Genomic DNA, 21,739 nt, shown 5'->3' with positions numbered 1-21,739 from the left:
TTAATTTACTTAGATTCATGTTGTATTTAATACTATATTGTCGTTTGATGAACATATGCGTTGAATTACCGGATCTGCTTTTAAAATCGTAGAGTTTATTTTGTGTAACGGAACGTGAAGGTTCTAAATACACGTAGATATTTTATAGGCTATATTTGTGAGCTGCAAACTTAAATATGCATGAATTGTAGACCTAGACTAGATAGTGTTTGTAATATTCAACTAAAGAAGACAACGGAGACAGCTGAAGGCTATACATTCCATTAGTTCTGGACTTTATCTTCCTCGTAGTATACCTCAGGAATGCCAATTTTCTTTTTTTAATGTTAATAGTCTTTGCTGAAGGCGAGTTATATGTTTCAAACATATTTAAATTTGCCAATAATTCATTAAATGGATATTTAATTTTATTACAATTACGTATACCTCATAAAAATTAACTTATAGTATCTCTCCTGTATCTAATAATTTCTAATTACCAAAAATTTGAAGAATGACTTGACATGTCCAAATCTTGTACACTTTTCATATTCTATTTATCATATTCTATATTTTTTTATTATTCTTTTCTATTTAAGTCCTACATCTTGTTATTATGTCAATTTCTATTTTATCATATAGTACTTATATGAATTTACAATTAATGTTAGTTATCTTTTTATTTTACGTTTTGCTCTTCTGTTTTACATTATTCAATACTTGAAATATTGCACCTTTTGACTTTGTACAAGTAAATAAATAATAAATAAATATCTCTGGACCTTTATAAAACATTTTTTTATATAAAAATTAGTCAATAAAACATTTTCGGTATATTACTATTGGCTCTGTACATTTGGTAATTTAAAATATTGATAATAACAAATTATTTTAAGTGATATAATAGCAAGTTAAGTTAGTAAGCAATTTATTATTAATCGTTACTTTACGTTACGTATTGAAACATTACTTGTAAATAAATTTTCTCCTATCCTATATAGGTACAAATTTTGATTTAATAACTACTGTAGTAGGTATAGCAACTAATATTAATAGATATGAACTGACTGTTAAATAAAACTAAACTTTTAGAATGTCACTAAACAGTAAATAAACACTGTTTATATTTTAACTGAAATTGAGCTTATTTGATTTTAAATAACGGTCGAGTTGCGTCCACTTCCATTGCGACGGTACATTTTCTATTTGACCCCCTTGAGATTATGTCTTCTAAGACCCTTAGACCCCATATACTAAATTATGCATGTGACGAGTGATTTACTGATATCAGAATACAGCTTCAACCACACGCAACATTGTTTGTTTTCAGAATATCTCTTAACAACTCTTGAAAGATTTACCACAATTTATTTATATGATATACTAGAGACACTGATAACTCTAATGTTTTAACTATAACTCAAAAGTTAGTTTTAATTTCAAAGTTTGAGTATAAAACGGAAGAGAGCGGAATAAAATTTATGAACTGTTAAATATATTGTCTAATTTCTGTTTTGCTAAGGAATCATAGTTCAATATCTTGAAGTTTATATGAAATACTTAACAAGATATCAGTTGCAACTCAACCAAATCAAATTTCAGTTGTGATTTAAATATTATTGTACTCGAAGTGCGTATCTCCAGTTTCTGTGTATATACAGTGTACAATTGTACATACATGTACCGAGCTCTACAAAATGAAGTATGTAATCGGAAAAGTACACTGTAGAAAAATCGGTGTAAGTGAAAGCAATAAAGGTTCGTAGTGAATCCACTGAGTGAAATTATTGAGTACATTTTCAGTCAGTATTGGGCATTTTGGTCATTTGACTCATTTGTGATTATTTTTAAACTAAAACTGGGTACTTTCACTCAAATATAGGTCCTTAAATAAATACTTCACTTAAACTCGTATTTACTGCACTTGTACCTAAATCAGAGTAAATGTCTTTAACAGGTTTTATTCTCTCTATATTAATGTATACCACTTTTAATATAGAACAGAACATAGACAGACATATAGAAGAATCTCCATACGAATTTCATAGAAAGAATTTAATCCTAGTTTAATTTCATCAATTCTAACAAAGATCAAAGATATACTCACAGTTGTTTATGTCTGAATTGCAAACAATGTTTTTATTGTTACATATTTATTATTTACATATTTTTGTTGGACTAAAATTATTAAATAATCCGTAAATGTTTCATTCTAGAATCAACACTAACAAATCATGAGATTCTCTAAACCCACGAACACTTAATTATTGTTCAAGACCCAATTCTGTAGGAGAACATCTTATATAAATCTTCCATTATGTGAAATGTAATAATAGAATCGGCATTCCAGTAACATGTATTCGAACGAGCATTAACAATCCCTTTAATGTGCGATGAACTCTCCATAATTACTTTGAGGGTGAAAAGAGGTTGCAATATGTGCGATGCTAGAGATGTAACAAATCATTTGAATAGATTTGACTCAAAATTCATATCTTGATCGGTAGTTGTTTCATTGCTTTTTTAATTATATAAGTTAATCTTTCAAAAAAATAACAGAATTTATACTTCATTTCGCTACCAAATTGCTTCTATTTTTGAAATTATAATTGTTACTTTATTTACTAAATGTTCTCTTAAAATTTCTATGCTGTAATAAATATGTTTTAATACAACATATACACATATATGCTAAAATGATTTAATTATATTTAATTGTTAATCATTAAACATTGACCAAATGAATCAAATTATTTTTAAAATTATTTGGATTATCATTTGACATATCACTAATACATTGTTTTCTTGATTAATATCTCAAATTTGGTCAACAAGATCTAAAATGTCTTAAATGTACTGAAAATGGATCCATTTTCTACAAATATTTTTTATTTATTTGTACTATTTACTACTACTATTTTATTTACCTGTACTGCAGATACCCTATCTAAGTACTTGTATAATAAACTGGTATGCATAATTATTTATGATTAATATCCTCATAGTAATCATTCATCTTAAACTCTCATCTCACGAATTCCTCATTCATCATAAATTTGAAAAACATGCTCATTGAAAGAGCTAGGAGTCGATTCAAAACCACTGGCTTGAGGTTCACTCTTCATGTATAAGCTGCACCTATATACAGAATGTCCCAAAATTCCACGTCCATGAAATACCACATACTGATACCGAAATAAGTTGTCTTATGAACCACTAGAATGCGACGAATTTGGTAAAATATTTTAGAAAAAAAAGTAAAATATACATTTAAATGAAATTTGCTGTGCTTTTTAACATACTAACTGAAATAATTGCATTTACAAAAGTAATGTCCTAGATATTAGACCATGTTTACTGGGAAGAATCTGTAGTAGTTGTATAAACAAGTATAAAAATATAAAATACACTCCTCAGGCTTCCCTAATTCTAAATCTGGACATTTAAAATTTAAAAGAGCACGTTTCTCATCTAGCTATTCAGTGACACGTAATACAAGGGCAGATTTGGTCATGTGGAAAACGACTGCAATTGTTCGACTGCCGCCATTTTTTTTGCAGTTGGTGAACTGAACCGCGTGTTCGCATGCACCAGTCAAGGTTAAATAATCGTAATTTTATGCTTTTAGCTTTTATAGCGATTCTGAGTGGAACCGGAAATCCATGGGTGCAATATGCTTTCCTCCTATCAAGTTGGTTTATTATCATTATCATTAGTATCCCGTCGCCCATTCGTGTCTGTTCAGTTTCATAACAGCATTGCTTCATGCTTGACCTTTAATGACCTGTCAGAATCGAGAAGTATGTATTGGGAAATTGGAATACATTACTGCCAGAATAAATATTGGACGCGAAGCGTTTTGTTTGATTTTCTTCTTTTCGTTAATTTATTGTAGAATCCGCGAGGTCCAGTACATTGTTTACACCCTGTACAGTATTTATTTTGTATTCCAATACATTCCACTTTCCTCCTTATAAAACTTGGAAAGGTGAAAATCAAGAATATCAAACATTGTACATTAAATACAGAAGAAATTATTTGAACTTTATTTTTAAAAGTTTGTATAATGTTATAAGTACAAGTTATATTGAAGATACAGGTATAAAATGAAAATGTTGTGTGTAACACTGCGAGTACGTTATAATTAAGCAGGGATTTCTCATGCTATACCTTTGCGCTATAAGACCTCATTTATTTTAACTATTTCCTTTTAATCTTGATTTATCGCTTTAATTAAGTACTTATATGAAAGAAATATAATAGAACCACACACAGCTTCGTTTAACTAATATCAATTAAAATGGACACCCTAGGGATCCATTGTTTATTAATATAAACTGCAGATATAAAATAAAATTAAGTGTTCGCAATATTAATTCTAAATCTAATATTAAATAGACGGGGCACATTTAGGCCAGGAAAAAGAGCTGGGGAAAGACCATTTCGCGACTTTTTGTTTCGGCAAGCTGAATTTATCACTATAGATGCTAAATATTATGTACGATAACACATTAGCTTCCACAGTCATAAAAATGGGGGGAAGATTGTTTACGGGCTGGTTAATTGTGTAAGTTTTACGTTTTTCGTTTATAACTTTTTTCCGTTCATTTCCACGAGAAAACAGTAAAGTACTTTTTTTCGTTTTCAAAAGACCTACAAAACTACATGATAGATTTCAATGTATCATGAAAAAAATCAGTGCGATTGTGGAAGATGCTTGGGATCGTCCAGACTAATAATTAGTTAATTTGTTTATAAGGCCATAACTTCTAAACTATTCAACTTACCGATTCCAGATTTCGTGTGAGTTATTAAACAGTGATAAGGAATAAGAGGATGCGATGCCAAAACGTTCTGGTAATAATAACGCAGTTTATAAATGTTTAATTCAAAAGTCATAAATAAACTTCTGTTTATAACTTTTGATCTAATCAATATTTTTTGACGCTCGAGGGCTAGTTTTGTAGGCTATTGAAGACGAAAAAAAAGTACTTTACTGTTTTCTCGTGGAAATGAACGGAAAAAAGTTATAAGCGAAAAACGTGAATTTACGTAAAAATTATACAATTAACCACCCTGTAAACAATTTTCCCCCCCATTTTTATGACTGTGGAAGCTAATGTGTTATCGTACATAATATTTAGCATCTATAGTGATAAATTCAGCTTGCCAAAACAAAAAGTCGCGAAATGGTCTTTCCCCAGCTCTTTTTCCTGGCCTAAATGTGCTCCGTCTATTTAATATTAGATTTAGAATTAATATTGCGAACACTTAATTTTATTTTATATCTGCAGTTTATAATAATAAACAATGGAACCTTAAGGTCCAACTCTATATTTACATTAACGAAAAATTTAATAGTCCAATAATAAAAAGGACGTTTATTTAATATCTTCTACTTCTTTTCTACTTAATTAGATTGATTTGTGAAGATCATTTTGATAGTAACAGAGCCCCATAAAAAAGTTCTGTACCATACATTGTGTATTTTTTTATGCAGATTGCGAATCCGTACTCCAAAAACCGATTTACCAGGGCATAAGGAAAAACTTTATAATAAAAAGAAACAATTTGTAAATACATACTTTGAGAAAACAAACCCACTTACCACTTACTGATTTTGTTACCACGGGTTTTTGGGGTCGCTGATTACGAATCTGAAGCCCGAATCCAAAAATTTCTGTATAAAAGATGGCGGATCCAATATGGCGAATGTAAAAATTGGAAAAGTATTCAAAATTTGAAAATTATTACCGAAACTTGTTTCTTTAATATCAGCAATCACGAATATAGGTTTTCAATTCGGAAGTTCATAAATCCAAAATGGCTCATTATGGCGGATTGAAAAGTACCAAACAAATTTACCACCCAAAGAAATGTTTAATGAATGTTTAAAAACTGAGTCATTTGTGTAGAAGTTTGGAGTGCGTGATTTTAAGTAATCCTAAAATGATCATTAGTTTTATCAACTTGTCTTTGAAACATGTTATTTAATTTATTTTTAACGAGTACGACAAACAAAATTCATTTGCAATTTATGTCAATAACAGATACTGATAATGTCATAGTTTTTATCCCATTTCCTGTGATTGGTTAAATCAAAGTATTTCCTCCGATATTATACGGAATTTTGCATGTGTGCATTGTCTGAAGCAACGAACACATCCTTCTGACGTCAAATAAGTTATAACCATCCCTTTGAATCTGAAAATCATTCAATATTAAAACCCCCCGACATACCTACGCTATTATCATCAATTATTAATTGTAATAAATGGACATTAGGGGTGTCGGATACGAGTTACCCTTCTACAGCGTACGCTTCTGGGAAAAAAACTGGGAACAGCACCAACGTACTGTAGATAACCTACTACGAAGGAACATTCCCAGACTCAAATCTATTAGCTGGGATACCTTTCCAAGGTGTCGGAATACTAAGGTAAATTCAAAAGGGAAGCAACATTTTCGAGGTTGTACTAATAGTAGCTAATCTCATACGGAATAATAAAAATAATAGGTTTCCTTTTATGACAAACAAAATATTAGCAAAGTGATAAAGTTTTAATTTTCTACAAAATATTATTTCAAGTAGACGTTAATATACAGGGTGTCCTTGCTTCCTCGTGTTAGTGACCACTTTTAGTGCTACATCTAAGGTCTATTTTGATAAAAACCTAAAAAATAATACAAATTCTCTACCACCGATGTTCTTATCTTTTTTTTAATCAGCATATGTGCTTGAAAATATTAGTCCATGAAACTTTTGATTTTCAGATTGCTGATTTTTTCAGAAATACGTCCACTGATTTCAAAAGGACGTTGTTTTCATTTAGGTAATTTGTCGAAAGATTGATTAGATTTAGAATTAATATTGCAGGAAAAAAAGCTGGGAATTGACCATTTCGCGACTTTTTGTTTTGGCAAGCTGAATTTATGACTATAGATCCTAAATATAATGTACAATAACGTATTAGTTTCCACAGTCATAAAAATGGGGGGAAAATTGTTTACAGGGTGGTTAATTGTATAATTTTTACGTAAATTCAGGTTTTTCCCTTATAACTTTTTTCCGTTCATTTCCACGAGAAAATAGTAAAGTACTTTTTTCGTCTTCAAAAGACCTACAAAACTAGCCCTCGAGCGTCAAAAAATATTGATTAGATCAAAAGTTATAAACATAAGTTTATTTATGACTTTTGAATGAAACATTTATAAACTGCGTTACCAGAACGTTTTAGCATCGCATCCTCTTATTCCTTATCACTGTCTAATAACTAACACGAAATCTGGAATCGGTAAGTTGAATAGTTTACAAGTTATGGTCTTATAAACAAATTAACTAATTATTAGTCTGGACGATCCCAAACATCTTCCACAATCTCACTGATTTATTTCATGGTACATTGAAATCTATCATATAGTTTTGTAGGTCTTTTGAAAACGAAAAAAAAAGTACTTTACTGTTTTCTCGTGGAAATGAACGGAAAAAAGTTATAAACGAAAAACGTAAAACTTATACAATTAACCAGCCCGTAAACAATCTTCCCCCCATTTTTATGACTGTGGAAGCTAATGTGTTATCGTACATAATATTTAGCATCTATAGTGATAAATTCAACTTGCCGAAACAAAAAGTCGCGAAATGGTCTTTCCCCAGCTCTTTTTCCTGGCCTAAATGTGCCCCGTCTATTTAATATTAGATTTAGAATTAATATTGCGAACACTTAATTTTATTTTATATCTGCAGTTTATAATAATAAACAATGGATTCCTAGGGTGTCCATTTTAATTGATATTAGTTAAACGAAGCTGTGTGTGGTTCTATTATATTTCTTTCATATAAGTACATAATTAAAGCGATAAATCAAGATTAAAAGGAAATAGTTAAAATAAATGAGGTCTTATAGCGCAAAGGTAGCATGAGAAATCCCTGCTTAATTATAACGTACTCGCAGTGTTACACACAACATTTTCATTTTATAGCGAAACTGACTACCTGTATCTTCGACATGTTAACTCAATTCATTTCCTTGTGAAATACAAACAGTTTTCTTTATCTATGTTTTCTAGAAAGTCTTTATGTCTTTCAAATTGCAATTATTCCTTTATATGTATATTGGAAAACATAAATATATTTAATAGCTGATATATTACGGTTGGGGAGAAGAATAAAAGTGTGATAAAGGATTATTTGGTTGTTTACTTTAGTTTATTTGGCACTAAATCTTTGTATAGTACATAAACTTTTAATCACACTATTTTGGGCAGTTACGTCTTACTATTAAAGATAACCCCATCAACCGTAACATCACTTATCACCTAATATAATTCAAAGATATACAGTGTGTATAACTAAAAATTTGATAAAACTGTAACATCTCTTGTTCATAAATATAAATATGCATGTTGTCAGATATACTTTTGGAATGAAAACTGTCTATGATGACACTTTAATGATTTATGGTATTCCATTTTTTACTTTAATGGGATTCTATTTAGATTAGTACATTGTTAAATAAATTACAATTTTTTCGCCCATATCTAAAGGCGTTTGTAAATAAATGCGAAATATTTTAGGGAGTGGTTGCTGAAGTTATTTTGTGAAAAGAAATTCATATAAACATAAGTCAAAATTTGCTTCGTTTCTGAGATACAGAGTGTTTAAATTTTAATTTTTTATTGACAGCAATCTACTAGATATCAATAGAAATTAAAAACACACAACTTGCAATAAAATATGTTTTACTTTTAGCTCAAAAACGTTGCATCCTACAAAAAATTTGAAGAGAACAATTTCATTCTGAATTGATGGCGGATTTCTAAAAAAATTCAAAACGGGAAAAAGTTTTTTATTAAAAAAAGTTATGGCATTCTCGCACGAACGCCAATGGCGCAGGTAGAAATACTCAGATCACCCCAAAAAATGCACATTTATCCCTCCAAACCGTTTTTCAAATTTCGTGTCAATATCTTTAAAACTCTGAAATAATTAATAAAAATAAATAAAAAATTAAAATTATAACAATCTGTATCTCGGAATCGAAGCATATTTCGACGTTTATATAAACTTTTTTTCACAAAATAACTTCGGCAACCTAAAATATTTCGCACTTATTTACAAACACAAACTTAAGGAATAAGCCCCTGAAGACATTGAAGTTATAATATACATGGGTTCAATTCTTTATAGTTACCGAGCTATGAACCTTTAAAGTTTAGAAATAATGTATTAATATCAATCACACTCGCTAGGAACATGTCAGTTGATAAAACAAGTGATAGTAGACATGTCAAAATGTATAAACGTTCACTTTAATGCTGTAAATTGTGTGGATCTGTTTCTTAGTAATACCATTTCTGTCAACGTGCCTGTGCTGTTTTCAAATCAAAAGTATGTCGACATAGTTTACACTTATGGATTTTGTGATGGAAATTCGCGAGCTGCCCGTAGAGAATATCAACGACGACTTCCAAACAGAAGAGTGCCAGATCGTCAAATGTTTGAATCTGTGTTTCGACATCTGCGAATGCGTGGTTCATTTCCAATGTCAACTAACTACGTCCTGAACAGCAAAATTTGATTGAGCAAGAAAACATTTTTCAGATGATTGAAGACAGTCCAGAATTAAGTACCAGGAGAATTTCAGCACGTGCGAATGATCTTCATTGGAAAGTATAGCAATCTGTTGTAGCCTTATCATGTACAATAGGTTCAACATCTGGAACCGCATGACTTACTTTCACGGGTACATTTCTGGCAATGGTTTCAAGCAAATCCTCAATTAGTAGACATATTTTATTTACCGATTAGTCGCTGTTTACTGGAGACGGAGTGAACAATATGCACCACTCCCACAGATGGTCTGATGATAATCCTCATTTCAGAAAAGAATCTAATTTTCAACGACGATTTTTTTATAAACGGTATGGCGTAACTGATTTTTTTCTTACAGGAGAAGCGCCAATACCAGGTCTATTGGAAGATATTCATTCCTATTCTTAAAAGACAACAGATTATGTTGCAACATGATGGAACTCCTGCTCATTTTAGTCAAGTAAGCAGAGGGTATCTTAATGAAGGCTATATTAATAGGTGGATCAGACGTGGAGAACCACATTCTTGGCCACAGATATCACCAGCATGACCTCAAGAACTTGTTTCTTAAGTTTATCCAGTACGTCATGCAACTCCCTGCATATAGAAAAGTTAAAACTGTATTTCATGGTTCCATTTATTAGTGAGTGAATAAATATTTTCTCCTCCAATAACCTTTAATGGTGTTGTCCAAATATAATCAATGTGTATATACCATATTTGCTGGAAGTACGCTCGTATATAATCCTGAATATTTATGACTGTATCATTATTATCCCAATAATTATTCAATCGTGCGTTGACAAACGTCATTATCATAAATCATAATATAAATGATTGAAGAATTTCAATCCATAGGAAAAAGTTGTAAAATCTGCAGTTTCCTTCTTGTAATTCTCAAATCTGAAACGATATTTTCGCATGGCGTTACCATCCTGAATATTTTAATTACTCAGCACACTTTTTAAAAACGAAGGGTGAAATGTTTTGTTCGGGGGGTCGATTGGCAATTCCCTGTATCAAAAGAACACAATAGGCAACGCAGGCCATCTGTCAGAATCCAAACAAAATTCGAGCGTCATTAAAAATTCACAAAAGTTCACAGCGAGTGGAACCATCACGGAGAAAGCAAGCAGGCCCTGTTCATTTTAAACAAACAACGGATGAGCCAACCTGTTCTGCGGACTTATTCGTTTATCGAACGGACGCTCTGCGCCGCCAAGCGACGCTTTATCGAACTCTTGAAGGTAGGGAGTCAACCCCAACATTACAACGTGTTCGTCAGTGTGGCATTACTGCAATGTGTGAAATTTTTATTTACTTTATTCAGTTGTGGTTACCGCGTAAATAATGCAGTCAAATTTCATTCTCCTTAAAACGATAAAAACCGTTTCCGATTCAAAAAAATTAAATACAGTTGTATCCGCGTCTGAAACCTCAAATTTCCTGGTGTTTACTTTAAAAATGTGTCGCTGATCGGTGCTATAAGGAAATTACAATGCAAGAGAGTAATCGGGGTGGCGAGAGACCGAAAATTGCGCCTAAGCCAGTCATAGCGTCGAAACCCAAATACGTGCCTCCAGTAAAACTGCAACAGAGGTCGAACCGCGACGAGAACACATCGAATGTTAATAATCCCCGCCGTTCAATTGTCAGCGAGCATAAACCACCGCTTAAGGAATTGCCAAACACTCGAGATGTCCGAAACGTCGCCCAAGGCGACAGGAAAAATGACTACAGGGAATTGTACACTGAAAAAGATAGTTTTACCTGTGACAACAAAACCTTAGTAGTAGAAACTAATATTAAGTACGACGAGTACTCGTCGACGTACGTTAGTGAAAAATGTGATAAATTTATTAGTAATAGTGAAGCTTACAAGAAAGTGGATGAGATTCCACCCAAGGCCCCACACTCCCCCAGTACGGTGTGCTGCAGCATTCTATCAAACGCAACAACCGACTGTTGCGGCATTATAAACGTCAACAAAAAGGAACTGTATGGCAAGTCAATGACCAAAATAGATTCCCTGGACTCGAATTCCTCGGATTCCGGAGGATTTAAGGATTTTATACAGCTAGACTTAACCAAAAAGCTGTCCCCGGACAAAGACCCCAAGATCGAGCCCCATCAAACACATCAAAAAAAAGTCTCCCATTCGGAGTACGCAGACAAAAAGCTACCCGAGCATAAACCCCACGGTCACCAAAGAAACTCTTCCCAACCGGACTACATGTCACCCGAAGTAAGACAATCGTTCGCGCAAAACAAGCAGAATTTCATAGCGAACGCACAGGCCTTAGCGCAGTTCTTGCCGCAGACTGAGCAAAAAATTCTGCAACACAAACAAGCCATGGAACGAAACGAAGGCGATTTTCGTCAGCAAATCGCCAAATTCAGTACGTCCCCTGCCGATAAGACTGACGATCTGAAAGCGAAGCCGTCGAAATCTATCATAACACACGGTCAATTCCAGCAATCAACGAAGAAACTGGAGGAACTCCTATCGCAACGGTTGGAGAAGGAGAAGCTCATGAGGCGAGGTCAGAATTGTTTATTGGACGGTGAGTCAAGCCAGGACGTGGAGCAGAAAATGTTAATACAAAAGCAAATACAACAAAAACTCCAGGCGGATTTGCAGCAGACTGTTAAGCAAATCCAGGAGATACAAAGCATTGAACTTCGATTGCCGCAGAATAGGAAGTGGAATGAGGTTTGTTATGTCTAATGAATACAGTTGTTTGTAACCTTAAGTGAGCATTTTTATAAATATAAAACATTTCTCTAACATAACATACTAAATTTGAATGAAATCGTTTCGGTTGTTTTCCTGTAATTAAAAAAAAGAACGATTCCTTTTTTTTTAAATTTAAACACCACCGAAACCAAAGCGCTGTCGGACACATGTTTAGAGAAACTTTTTTCGATAGTTTGTAAAATTATTTCAAATAAACTTATACTTATAAACAATATACTTTAAGATCAGTGGCACGCACAGAATTCGGTAATGGATAAGGGGTTGTAACTTCAAAATATTACTTTCATCCGCTACTGCTTCAAATAATATTTTCTCTTAGGAGTATATGAGAGAAAAGGCTTATTTATTTATTTTTTATTATTTTTTATATTAAATATATTTAATTCCTTGACGTTTTCTTTTCTTTTTTTATTTGTGTCGTACCTTTTACCCCCACTGCTACATTCAAATAGTGCCCACGCATTTATTTATTTTTAAATTATTTTTATTGATATCTACGGTGATTTTAGAGATATTTCTTTGAAAGGACCCCGCACAAATCTTATGGAAATTGGGTCCCGGTCAAATTCGCTGAATTTTTGATATGTGATAGAGTTCATCATACTGGTCAATTGTCTCAATGGCCACAAAGCTCAAAAATGGATAGTTTGGCCGGTACAGAGCTTTAAAGCTCCGAATATCCTCCACGGATTTATGTATATGCGCAGTGTGTATAGACTTTTGAAATAGCCTATTTCATTTTTTTTATTATCTAGGTTTATATTTTTGAGGTTGCTGAATTCAGATCTGTTGTTAGATTTTCAAAATTGACAGTTGGCAGCTGTCAAATAGCTGTCAATGTGCTATAATAAAGCCAGAAACTTGTTTTTTTATGTTTTATTTTTTTTTTTTTTTAGTTCGATAAGTTCAAAGACGATATCAAATCAATAACAATGACTATCGGCAGCTGTCATTTAGCTGTCAACAATTCTTCAAAGTCCGGTAATAAAGTCAAAAAATTATTTTTTGTTTATAACTTCAAGTTTTTTAGATAAGTGAATATAAATATGATATAAAATTATGTAGTCATCAGCTTACAGCTGTCAACAAGCTGTCAACTAACTGTCAAAATGCAATAATAGAGCAAGTAACTTATTTTTTGTGCTTAACTTTGTGGATAAGAAATCAAACATGATATAAGTTTATGACATCACTTTTGAACTCAGTGATCTAAGCAACTTAAAGCTTTTTAAAAAAAGTAACTTTTTGACTTTATTATTGCATTTTGACAGTTAGTTGACAGCTTGTTGACAGCTGTAAGCTGATGACTACATAATTTTATATCATATTTATATTCACTTATCTAAAAAACTTGAAGTTATAAACAAAAAATAATTTTTTGACTTTATTACCGGACTTTGAAGAATTGTTGACAGCTAAATGACAGCTGCCGATAGTCATTGTTATTGATTTGATATCGTCTTTGAACTTATCGAACTAAAAAAAAAGAAAGATAAAACATAAAAAAACAAGTTTTTGGCTTTATTATAGCACATTGACAGCTATTTGACAGCTGCCAACTGTCAATTTTGAAAATCTAACAACAGATCTGAATTCAGCAACCTCAAAAATATAAACCTAGATAATAAAAAAAATGAAATAGGCTATTTCAAAAGTCTATACACACTGCGCATATACATAAATCCGTGGAGGATATTCGGAGCTTTAAAGCTCTGTACCGGCCAAACTATCCATTTTTGAGCTTTGTGGCCATTGAGACAATTGACCAGTATGATGAACTCTATCACATATCAAAAATTCAGCGAATTTGACCGGGACCCAATTTCCATAAGATTTGTGCGGGGTCCTTTACCATATATTTTTTATTTTAAATAGGCACACTTTCTGTATAATTTTGGTCTAAAATGTCAAAACGTGACCGGAGGAAAGGGAAGAATTATTTTTAGTATGCCCATGGTTTCAGAATATTTTTCTAGATAGAGCGTTTGTTTTTCTATTTTTTTTTCACTCTTATAAGATGGGGCTCGGTTTACGAGATATTGCATTTTTTTTATACGTTTTTAAATTGTCCAGCTGCTTTTAGAAGAATTAAGTTTTAACAAAAGATATTCTTGGATGGTATCAGAAGGAATGTCCCATTATTTTAATTCAAAGAATATGTCGTTAACGGCTTGACCTATTAATTTGTAACACCCTGTATATTGTTTATTTTCATCAATTTACAACAGAGGTAGCCAATCCACTTTGCTTCAAGTGTCTCCGCATGCCCCTTTCTTATGTGACGTAGGCCAGAAACAACATTATTGGAATCATTTTTACGATTAGGTCTTCTTTGTACGTTTTGCGTAAACGAAAACCTAACCTGACCGAACCAAACTCATCAGTTTATGTTTTTTTTATTAAGAACCAAGACAAGCGAATTGGCTGTCTCTAGCCGTTATTTTTTTAACATACTTGAGTGTATGTAATGAGGATCTTTATTAGGAATTCTAAACACAAACTAACTACATAAACAAATTACAGTTTGATAGTTTTTTTCTTTGTAGTACTTTATTTACATTCTTGGACCGCACTTATTACGAAAATTGTTCATTGTAGTAATTCATTGCTTCAATAGTTGGACAAAATACGTGAATACATAAAAATTTAGATATTTCAGGCACCGCCTTCCATTCCTGTCAGTGTCAGAATTTCGGTGCCGCACGTGATGAAGAATAATATAATACCGATGTATGTGTTCTGTTTGCACTGAAAATACGGAAGCATTGAACAAACAAGTGCATTTGTTTTCAGGTGTGAGTTCCCATCCATTTCCACATTAGTTAATAGCCTTCTCGTAGGCACAAAAAACAGCACTCATTTTTAAAATGGATCTGACATTATCTACTAAAAATTATTATTTTTTATTTAATATTAAATGCATGGTAGTAATACTTGAAAACACGGTTATGAAATATAGATATGTGCAATTATGCATCTTAAAAATTGAAAAATTTTGACAAAATTCCCAGTTTGCCCTATACAGTTGGACAAAATTAGACTGATTCCTTTGAATACGGCATATTTCTAATAATTCCTAATTATGTGAAAAGGTCTAATAAAATTCAACGGTTGATAACAATATTAATTATGTCGTGACACATCATGCGATAAATTTTATGTCTGTTGTGTTGATAGTAGAAAGTAACATGCATATTACAAAATTCCTTGCTAATTGCACAATAACATGCGTTTATATTTCCAAATTTTCATTAATTTTTATTACAAACACTAGATAAATAAGGTAGTTGATTGACTTGTATTGTAGGAGTACTTCATACAGATATCATTTAATATGTATGTTATTAGATTACTTGTCCAATATACTTCATATTTTCCTTAAAAATTGGATTCAGTTAACAGAAAAAGTGATGAAGTTTGTAGGTGTTCCTAGTAAAATGTTGTCAAAACTAAAATAAGAACAAAGCAGACAAACGCACAGTGCATATACAATTTTTTCTAAATTGATTTTGTGTATATAAATTCATGCAGATAGATTTACTAAATTTCTTTCTTAAAATTCTTTTGATTCTTGTTTCTGTTGCAACGAACATATTTATTTTTAATCACTAAATGGTAAATGACAGGTAGTAAACAATGTTTAATTAATAATAATTCACGTTTAGTGTTGTTTTACTGCCAAGAACGTTATTGAAATAAATGCACAAGTAATTTTACATGACTTTTTCTTCAGGGTTGTATATAATAAATAGATAATATATGTTCTTCCTTTTTTTGACATTCTTTTAACAGTTTTAATAATTTTGGAATATGTTTAAAAAATTGTTTTAATGTTTTTAAGTTATATTCTAATATATGTTCATGTTCTTTATTACTATTTAAAACTCTGAAGAAGATTTGATATAAAATTGAAACATTGGCTTAGTCAGAAAGTCAACACCCTTATTTCCTTGCTCCATACTTTGATTTGCAATTTTTTGTATAAGTATATGCCATATACCTTTTAACAAAAAATGCGCTAAAATGTTTAGATGGAAGTACACATATATAATAGAAATCTATAAGCTGGTTTATGCACTGTTTATTAATAGAACCGAATTATGATCAGTTTTTAATTTTCCATTTATCAACAATCAGCAATTACACCAAAATGGGTGTATGTCCAGATAACATCACGAAACCACGTGAACTTTTTTCACATTAGCGATTAATAACGCTACATTTGAGTTAAATTAAAACTACTAATTCGGAGCTCTTTTCAAAATGGATGCTTGATACGGCGACTTAATAAAATTGATTTATGAAAACGCTGTATCTTGACCTCACTTCTGTCATAAGATCTTGATCGTATGTAAATAAAAAAATTCGTTACTCGGTACTGGCCTTAATAACCATGCACGATATCTAAACCACAATATTCTCTGTTTATAAATAAAAGTATGAATCACGCGCTGCTCGTGCATTTGGGTCACGAGTTTATTGAAATTTAATAATTCTTTCGGAGGCAACAAATATTGACGGAAAAACCCTTAAAGGAAATAAGAAGAAGATATATCTCGAGGGCCATTATTTCTTCGTTGTTCCTTTTTCCTTGACACATCTTATGAGAAAATATAATTCTGTGTACTGTCTTTTTGTGTACCTGTCTTTTGTGTATCTGTATTTTGCCTTTTTTATACCTGGCATCTCAGAAAGGTTGGGAGCACGTAACCATATTTCCTCATGTAAGTAAAGATGCTGATAAAAACGTTACAGACACTGATAATAATTAAGTGATGTAGTTAATTGATAATACCTACATTATTTTTACTATTTCTTAGACAAACCTTTAAGTATTTACTTACTTTACTATCAGAGTAACTAAATCAGTTGACAAAGAAGAGTTATAAAAGTTGATTTCTTTATTAGCCACATTTAAGGTTGGGGATTTTTACCTCCACCATAAATAAAAATATTTTATTGTGTCTTGACTAACACAATAAAGCCTTAGCTTTCTGTTTATTCTAACGTGACAAAAACAAGCGACCTTAATTTTAACGAAACCTGGAAATTCCTGAGTTCGCTGACATCCGTGGTTATTTTAATACGACAAAAACAGAAAAAGTTGATCTAATATTTGGAAAATAACATATAAATAACAATGGGAAGAAACACTGAACGATCATTAGGGATTATAAACAAGTCAGGAAACTAGCACATACTCCCCTCTTCTACAGGGTACAGTAAACAAGAAATATTTTATTACTATTCATAACGTGCCTCATTATAAAAAATGTAAAGAACATACAATGAAAACTGAATACAAATGGGTTTGATTCGAAAGTTTCATACTAATTACTACAGAGAATGGTCTAATTTCAAAATCAAAAGCTACCAATTTAGAAAGATTTAAAAGTTGTATTCGGTGGATCATAGAATCAATTTATAGTAAGTTGTTTACAGTGGACAAAAATTGTCTAATTAAAAAGTAATAATAACCTATTAAAAATAATAGCAAACTAAATTTAAAAACAGTGGCAGAGATTAACTTTTATATTAAATTTGATTTAATGTTAATGACATTCTTTTACATTAAAAACGTTTATTTAAAAACCATTCTATGCTATTGCCAATTATAAAAAGAAAGGCTGGGTCTTTTAAGATAATAAAATTAATTGGTGCATAATGTAGACTTAATTAAGAAGGTATTATGTTTGTATCCTTAATTAAATTGTTTCCCAATAAAACCGTTAAAACAAAGCCATGTTTAAGTAAAAGTTGTTTAGGTATTTTCACATTTGTTCGATTTTATTATATTAGTTAACCAGCAGAGCTCCACTTCGAATTTTAGATATGGCAGTTTACGATTTCTAAATTATACTAATATGTTATACAAAGTGGGTTCCAAAGTAAACAGGATTTTTTAAAAATAAGAACATACAAAAAGTTTTCTTTGATAAAATCGATTTATTTTATCCAAAATAGTCGGTACAAGCCTTTTGGGAGGCTTCTACATCCACAAAGCGCTTTCCTTTTATCGGCAAATGCATCCGAAAGGAAAAAAGTCGCATGGTGCCAAATCAGGCGAATTTGGGAAGTGATAGACAGTTAAAGCTTCAAAACGCTAATATAGAATTGTGTATTAACAGTTTGGCCAGGTGAAATAAACTCTTTGTGGACAAGGCCCTAGGAACCGTAAAAGCAAATCAACATTGTCTTCACCTTTGACTTCTCCAAAAGAACTGTTTTGGATTTTGGCTAGTCTGGCTACTTCCACTTTGACTTTAGTGCTTGGTGGTATATAGTGGAAACACCACGTTTTATCTCTAGTTACAATGTTGTAAAGGAAGCTTTTGTCCTTTTTGGCCTCCTTGATGATGCCCTTCGAAAATTGAATTCTGAGCAATTTTTGGTTGTCAGTCAACTAGTGCGGAACATAAACATACTGTCATTTCAGACGCAATAACTCCGCTTCTATTCGTCCAAATGTCATGAAATTTTGAGGGTACATCAGTCAAGGATCTACCTTTCCAATTCATGTAATAACTTCACTAGAAATACCTATTTTTGAAGAGTTCTGTTTACATTGTATTTCTTTCTTTACAATAAATTTCTGTGTTACGTTCAGATTCCATTAAACGAAAAAAAAAGAGATATAATAAAATCCTAAAGTATTTTATATCTTAATAATTTTGAATGTCCTTTTTATTACAGAGCAGCAGAAGCCAGCCAGCCATAGGTTTAAAACACACTCCAAAATCACGGGTAAGTCATATCCTTTTGGTAAAATATTAAAATATAAACGTGTCACAAAAATGTTATGTAAACTCAAATTTAAAGAATATCATTGTAACAACTACATATTAAAATTATACTTTCAAGGAATTTTCACATCTTAGGAATCAGAACTAATAGCAAAATTTTACGTGTAGGTATCGGACTTCATGGTCGTTTGAAGGTCAATTCACACTATAACTCAAGCCCCGATCAGCTCACGCTCTACTCACGATTCTATGAAATATTTTTGCACGCTGACGGTCTTTGACCGCGGTATAGATTCGAGACAGTACTTGAGCGAACAGTGAGCGTCGCGTGACTTGAGCGTCTAGTGTGTATTGGCCTTAATGATAACGATGATGAGAAATTTTACAAATATCTTTTTAAATTCAATCGACAACTACCACTCTCTGAAATTTAAAAATTAAATACAACTTATACAGAAAGAAACTGTTTAATATTCTAAATATTTTATGTGTTGAATAAGCGCAACTTTCTCTAATTGTAAGACACAAAGCTGTGGCCAAAAATATAAAAAAAATTTAGAACGTGCATTGTTATGAAGAAATCACGTTATAAAACGGTGATATGTGGGTTACAAAGATGAAAGTGCCGCAAAAACGAAATTATTATTATTTTGTGTGGTTAAAATCGGGATCATACACCGACTTATTCTCTTATCAAAGTTGTCATAATATGCATGAACCATGAACAGAAAAAAAAATAAATAGAACCACAGACAATCTCTGAGATACATGTATATTCGATGTTGTAAAGGAAGCACGGACTAGGACGCCACATATATACCTACGTCATAATAGCAAAACGGAAAATATGCAGTTAAATAGTAATTTTTTAAAATTTCAGTAAAGTATATTAAATATATTTTTATGTAAAACTATTTTGTTTATAGATTATCATCATTTAAAAGAAAGGAAACCGGTTTCGGAGTTTAAATAAATAAGTTTTCAGATCCCTGTTAAGAAATATAATGTAAAAAAAGATATATACAAAAAAAACCTACTCTTGTTTTTTTTAATCTTATAATCCTTTGTTGGGACCTGTAGAGGGTAGATACAGTTTGTTCAGACTCCTAAACCGATGGTACTTTTTCCAAATGAATTTATTTGCACCATACCAACACCTAATAGTTGAAAAAATGAAAAACTAATTTAAGAATACATTTTCAATACAGATACATAATAGATGTAGACATTGAGTAAACCGCAATAGCTTCTTATTGAACTATAGGTGCTACAAAATCGAGACATATGAAAGCTGGCTAAAATAGAGGGATGGAAAGCAATATATAAAAGTCTAGAAATATTACAGCAGATATACTGCATTGGCTAATGATATTATTTATTACTTTAAACAAAAACAGTTAAAAAAATTGATTCTAGTTTATCAAATTGCATTTGGTATTGTATGAACACCAAACTACAGAGTAGAATAATATCGTAGTTTATAATATAATCTAAGTGAACTTTTCCTGACAAATAGTCAAAACCTTCTCAACTCATTCTTGTAAAGTTTTTAAACAAAACTTCATCGTTAGCAACCAATTTACTGAAAAAGTCAGTGCGAGCTTTTCACCCACTGACATATAATTTTCTTCTCCATTATCTTGGTTTTCTACTATCTCTTTATCTTTTCTATTACTAAGACCTGCATTTGATATCGATAACAAATATGCAGTTATTGCGGCTGTTTTCAAAGACCTGACGCAAATTATTGATGTAAAGCTGCGGGATGCAACTATTGCAAAAAATTACTTAATCAGGGTGACAAAAAGTTGAAGATCTATTTTAAAGTTTTGGAAAATTATGATTACATATTACATTACAAAATAATTGAGTGATCTTTTGTAAGACGAATAATTATAAATTCCAAGATATATATAAAAAAAAATTGAGAACAAATATTTTAATGTTTTCTCTTTGTGACTGATCTACATAATTTCGGTTAATACAGCATCCTCAATCAATTAACATGTTATTCGGTGAATGTCTTATAGAATTTCATTCTTAAAACAGGCATAATGCACACGCTATACATTATTATTAATTAATAATTTAGATGCATAGGTCATTAGACATTGTTTTTCATCAAGGTAAGTTAACTTATTTGTTTACGATGAAAATTAATTTTATATCTATAAGTTTCTGTATTGCCTAGGCACCTATTGCCTGTACAGTTGTGTACATCAATAAATGATAAAAATGATCGAACTCATTACTAATCGCATTTCATTGAAAACATCATAATGGAATACACATTAATTTTTCACAGTATTGTTAGTTATAATTTTAATTAACTCTCTAACAACTTATTCTTAATATAAGCAGTATTTTCCACTAATTAACTCTTAAAGAAATTTCATTTCAACATTTCAAAATTTCAATGTTTTATAATGACTAAATAAAAACTGATCTTTTTTAGTAGCTCATCTTAATTTTTTCCAATAAATTGAAGCTATTTACAGTAATAATTCACGATTGTAGACGATATACATGAATTAGAAGGAAGTGTATATGTATTATAAATAAAAAATGTACCTACTTAATTTTAACATTTTATTTTGTTTGTTGCAGCTATTTACTTTGTGATATCTGTAGCTATTATTTGTTTTAAAGTTGCATGTAGATACT

General features: G+C 31.3%; 1 protein-coding gene across 2 annotated transcripts in view; it reads left to right on the top strand.

The window, feature by feature from the left end:
- The window catches only part of LOC108908843 (ras-GEF domain-containing family member 1B), a 201,133-nt gene that overhangs the window by 96,085 nt on the left and 83,309 nt on the right, over nucleotides 1-21,739 (top strand). For both annotated transcript variants that reach the window (XM_018712991.2, XM_018712992.2), the window contains one exon: nucleotides 19,026-19,076. In XM_018712991.2, coding sequence (XP_018568507.1) covers nucleotides 19,026-19,076 — 51 coding nt within the window. The remainder of the gene's footprint in view (nucleotides 1-19,025; nucleotides 19,077-21,739) is intronic.

This window comes from Anoplophora glabripennis, unplaced genomic scaffold (genome assembly GCF_000390285.2).
Source record: "Anoplophora glabripennis isolate ALB-LARVAE unplaced genomic scaffold, Agla_2.0 scaffold118, whole genome shotgun sequence".
Lineage (NCBI taxonomy): Eukaryota > Metazoa > Arthropoda > Insecta > Coleoptera > Cerambycidae > Anoplophora > Anoplophora glabripennis.
The sequence above is the reverse complement of the archived record's forward strand: the minus strand, read 5'-3'. Positions and strand labels throughout refer to the sequence as shown.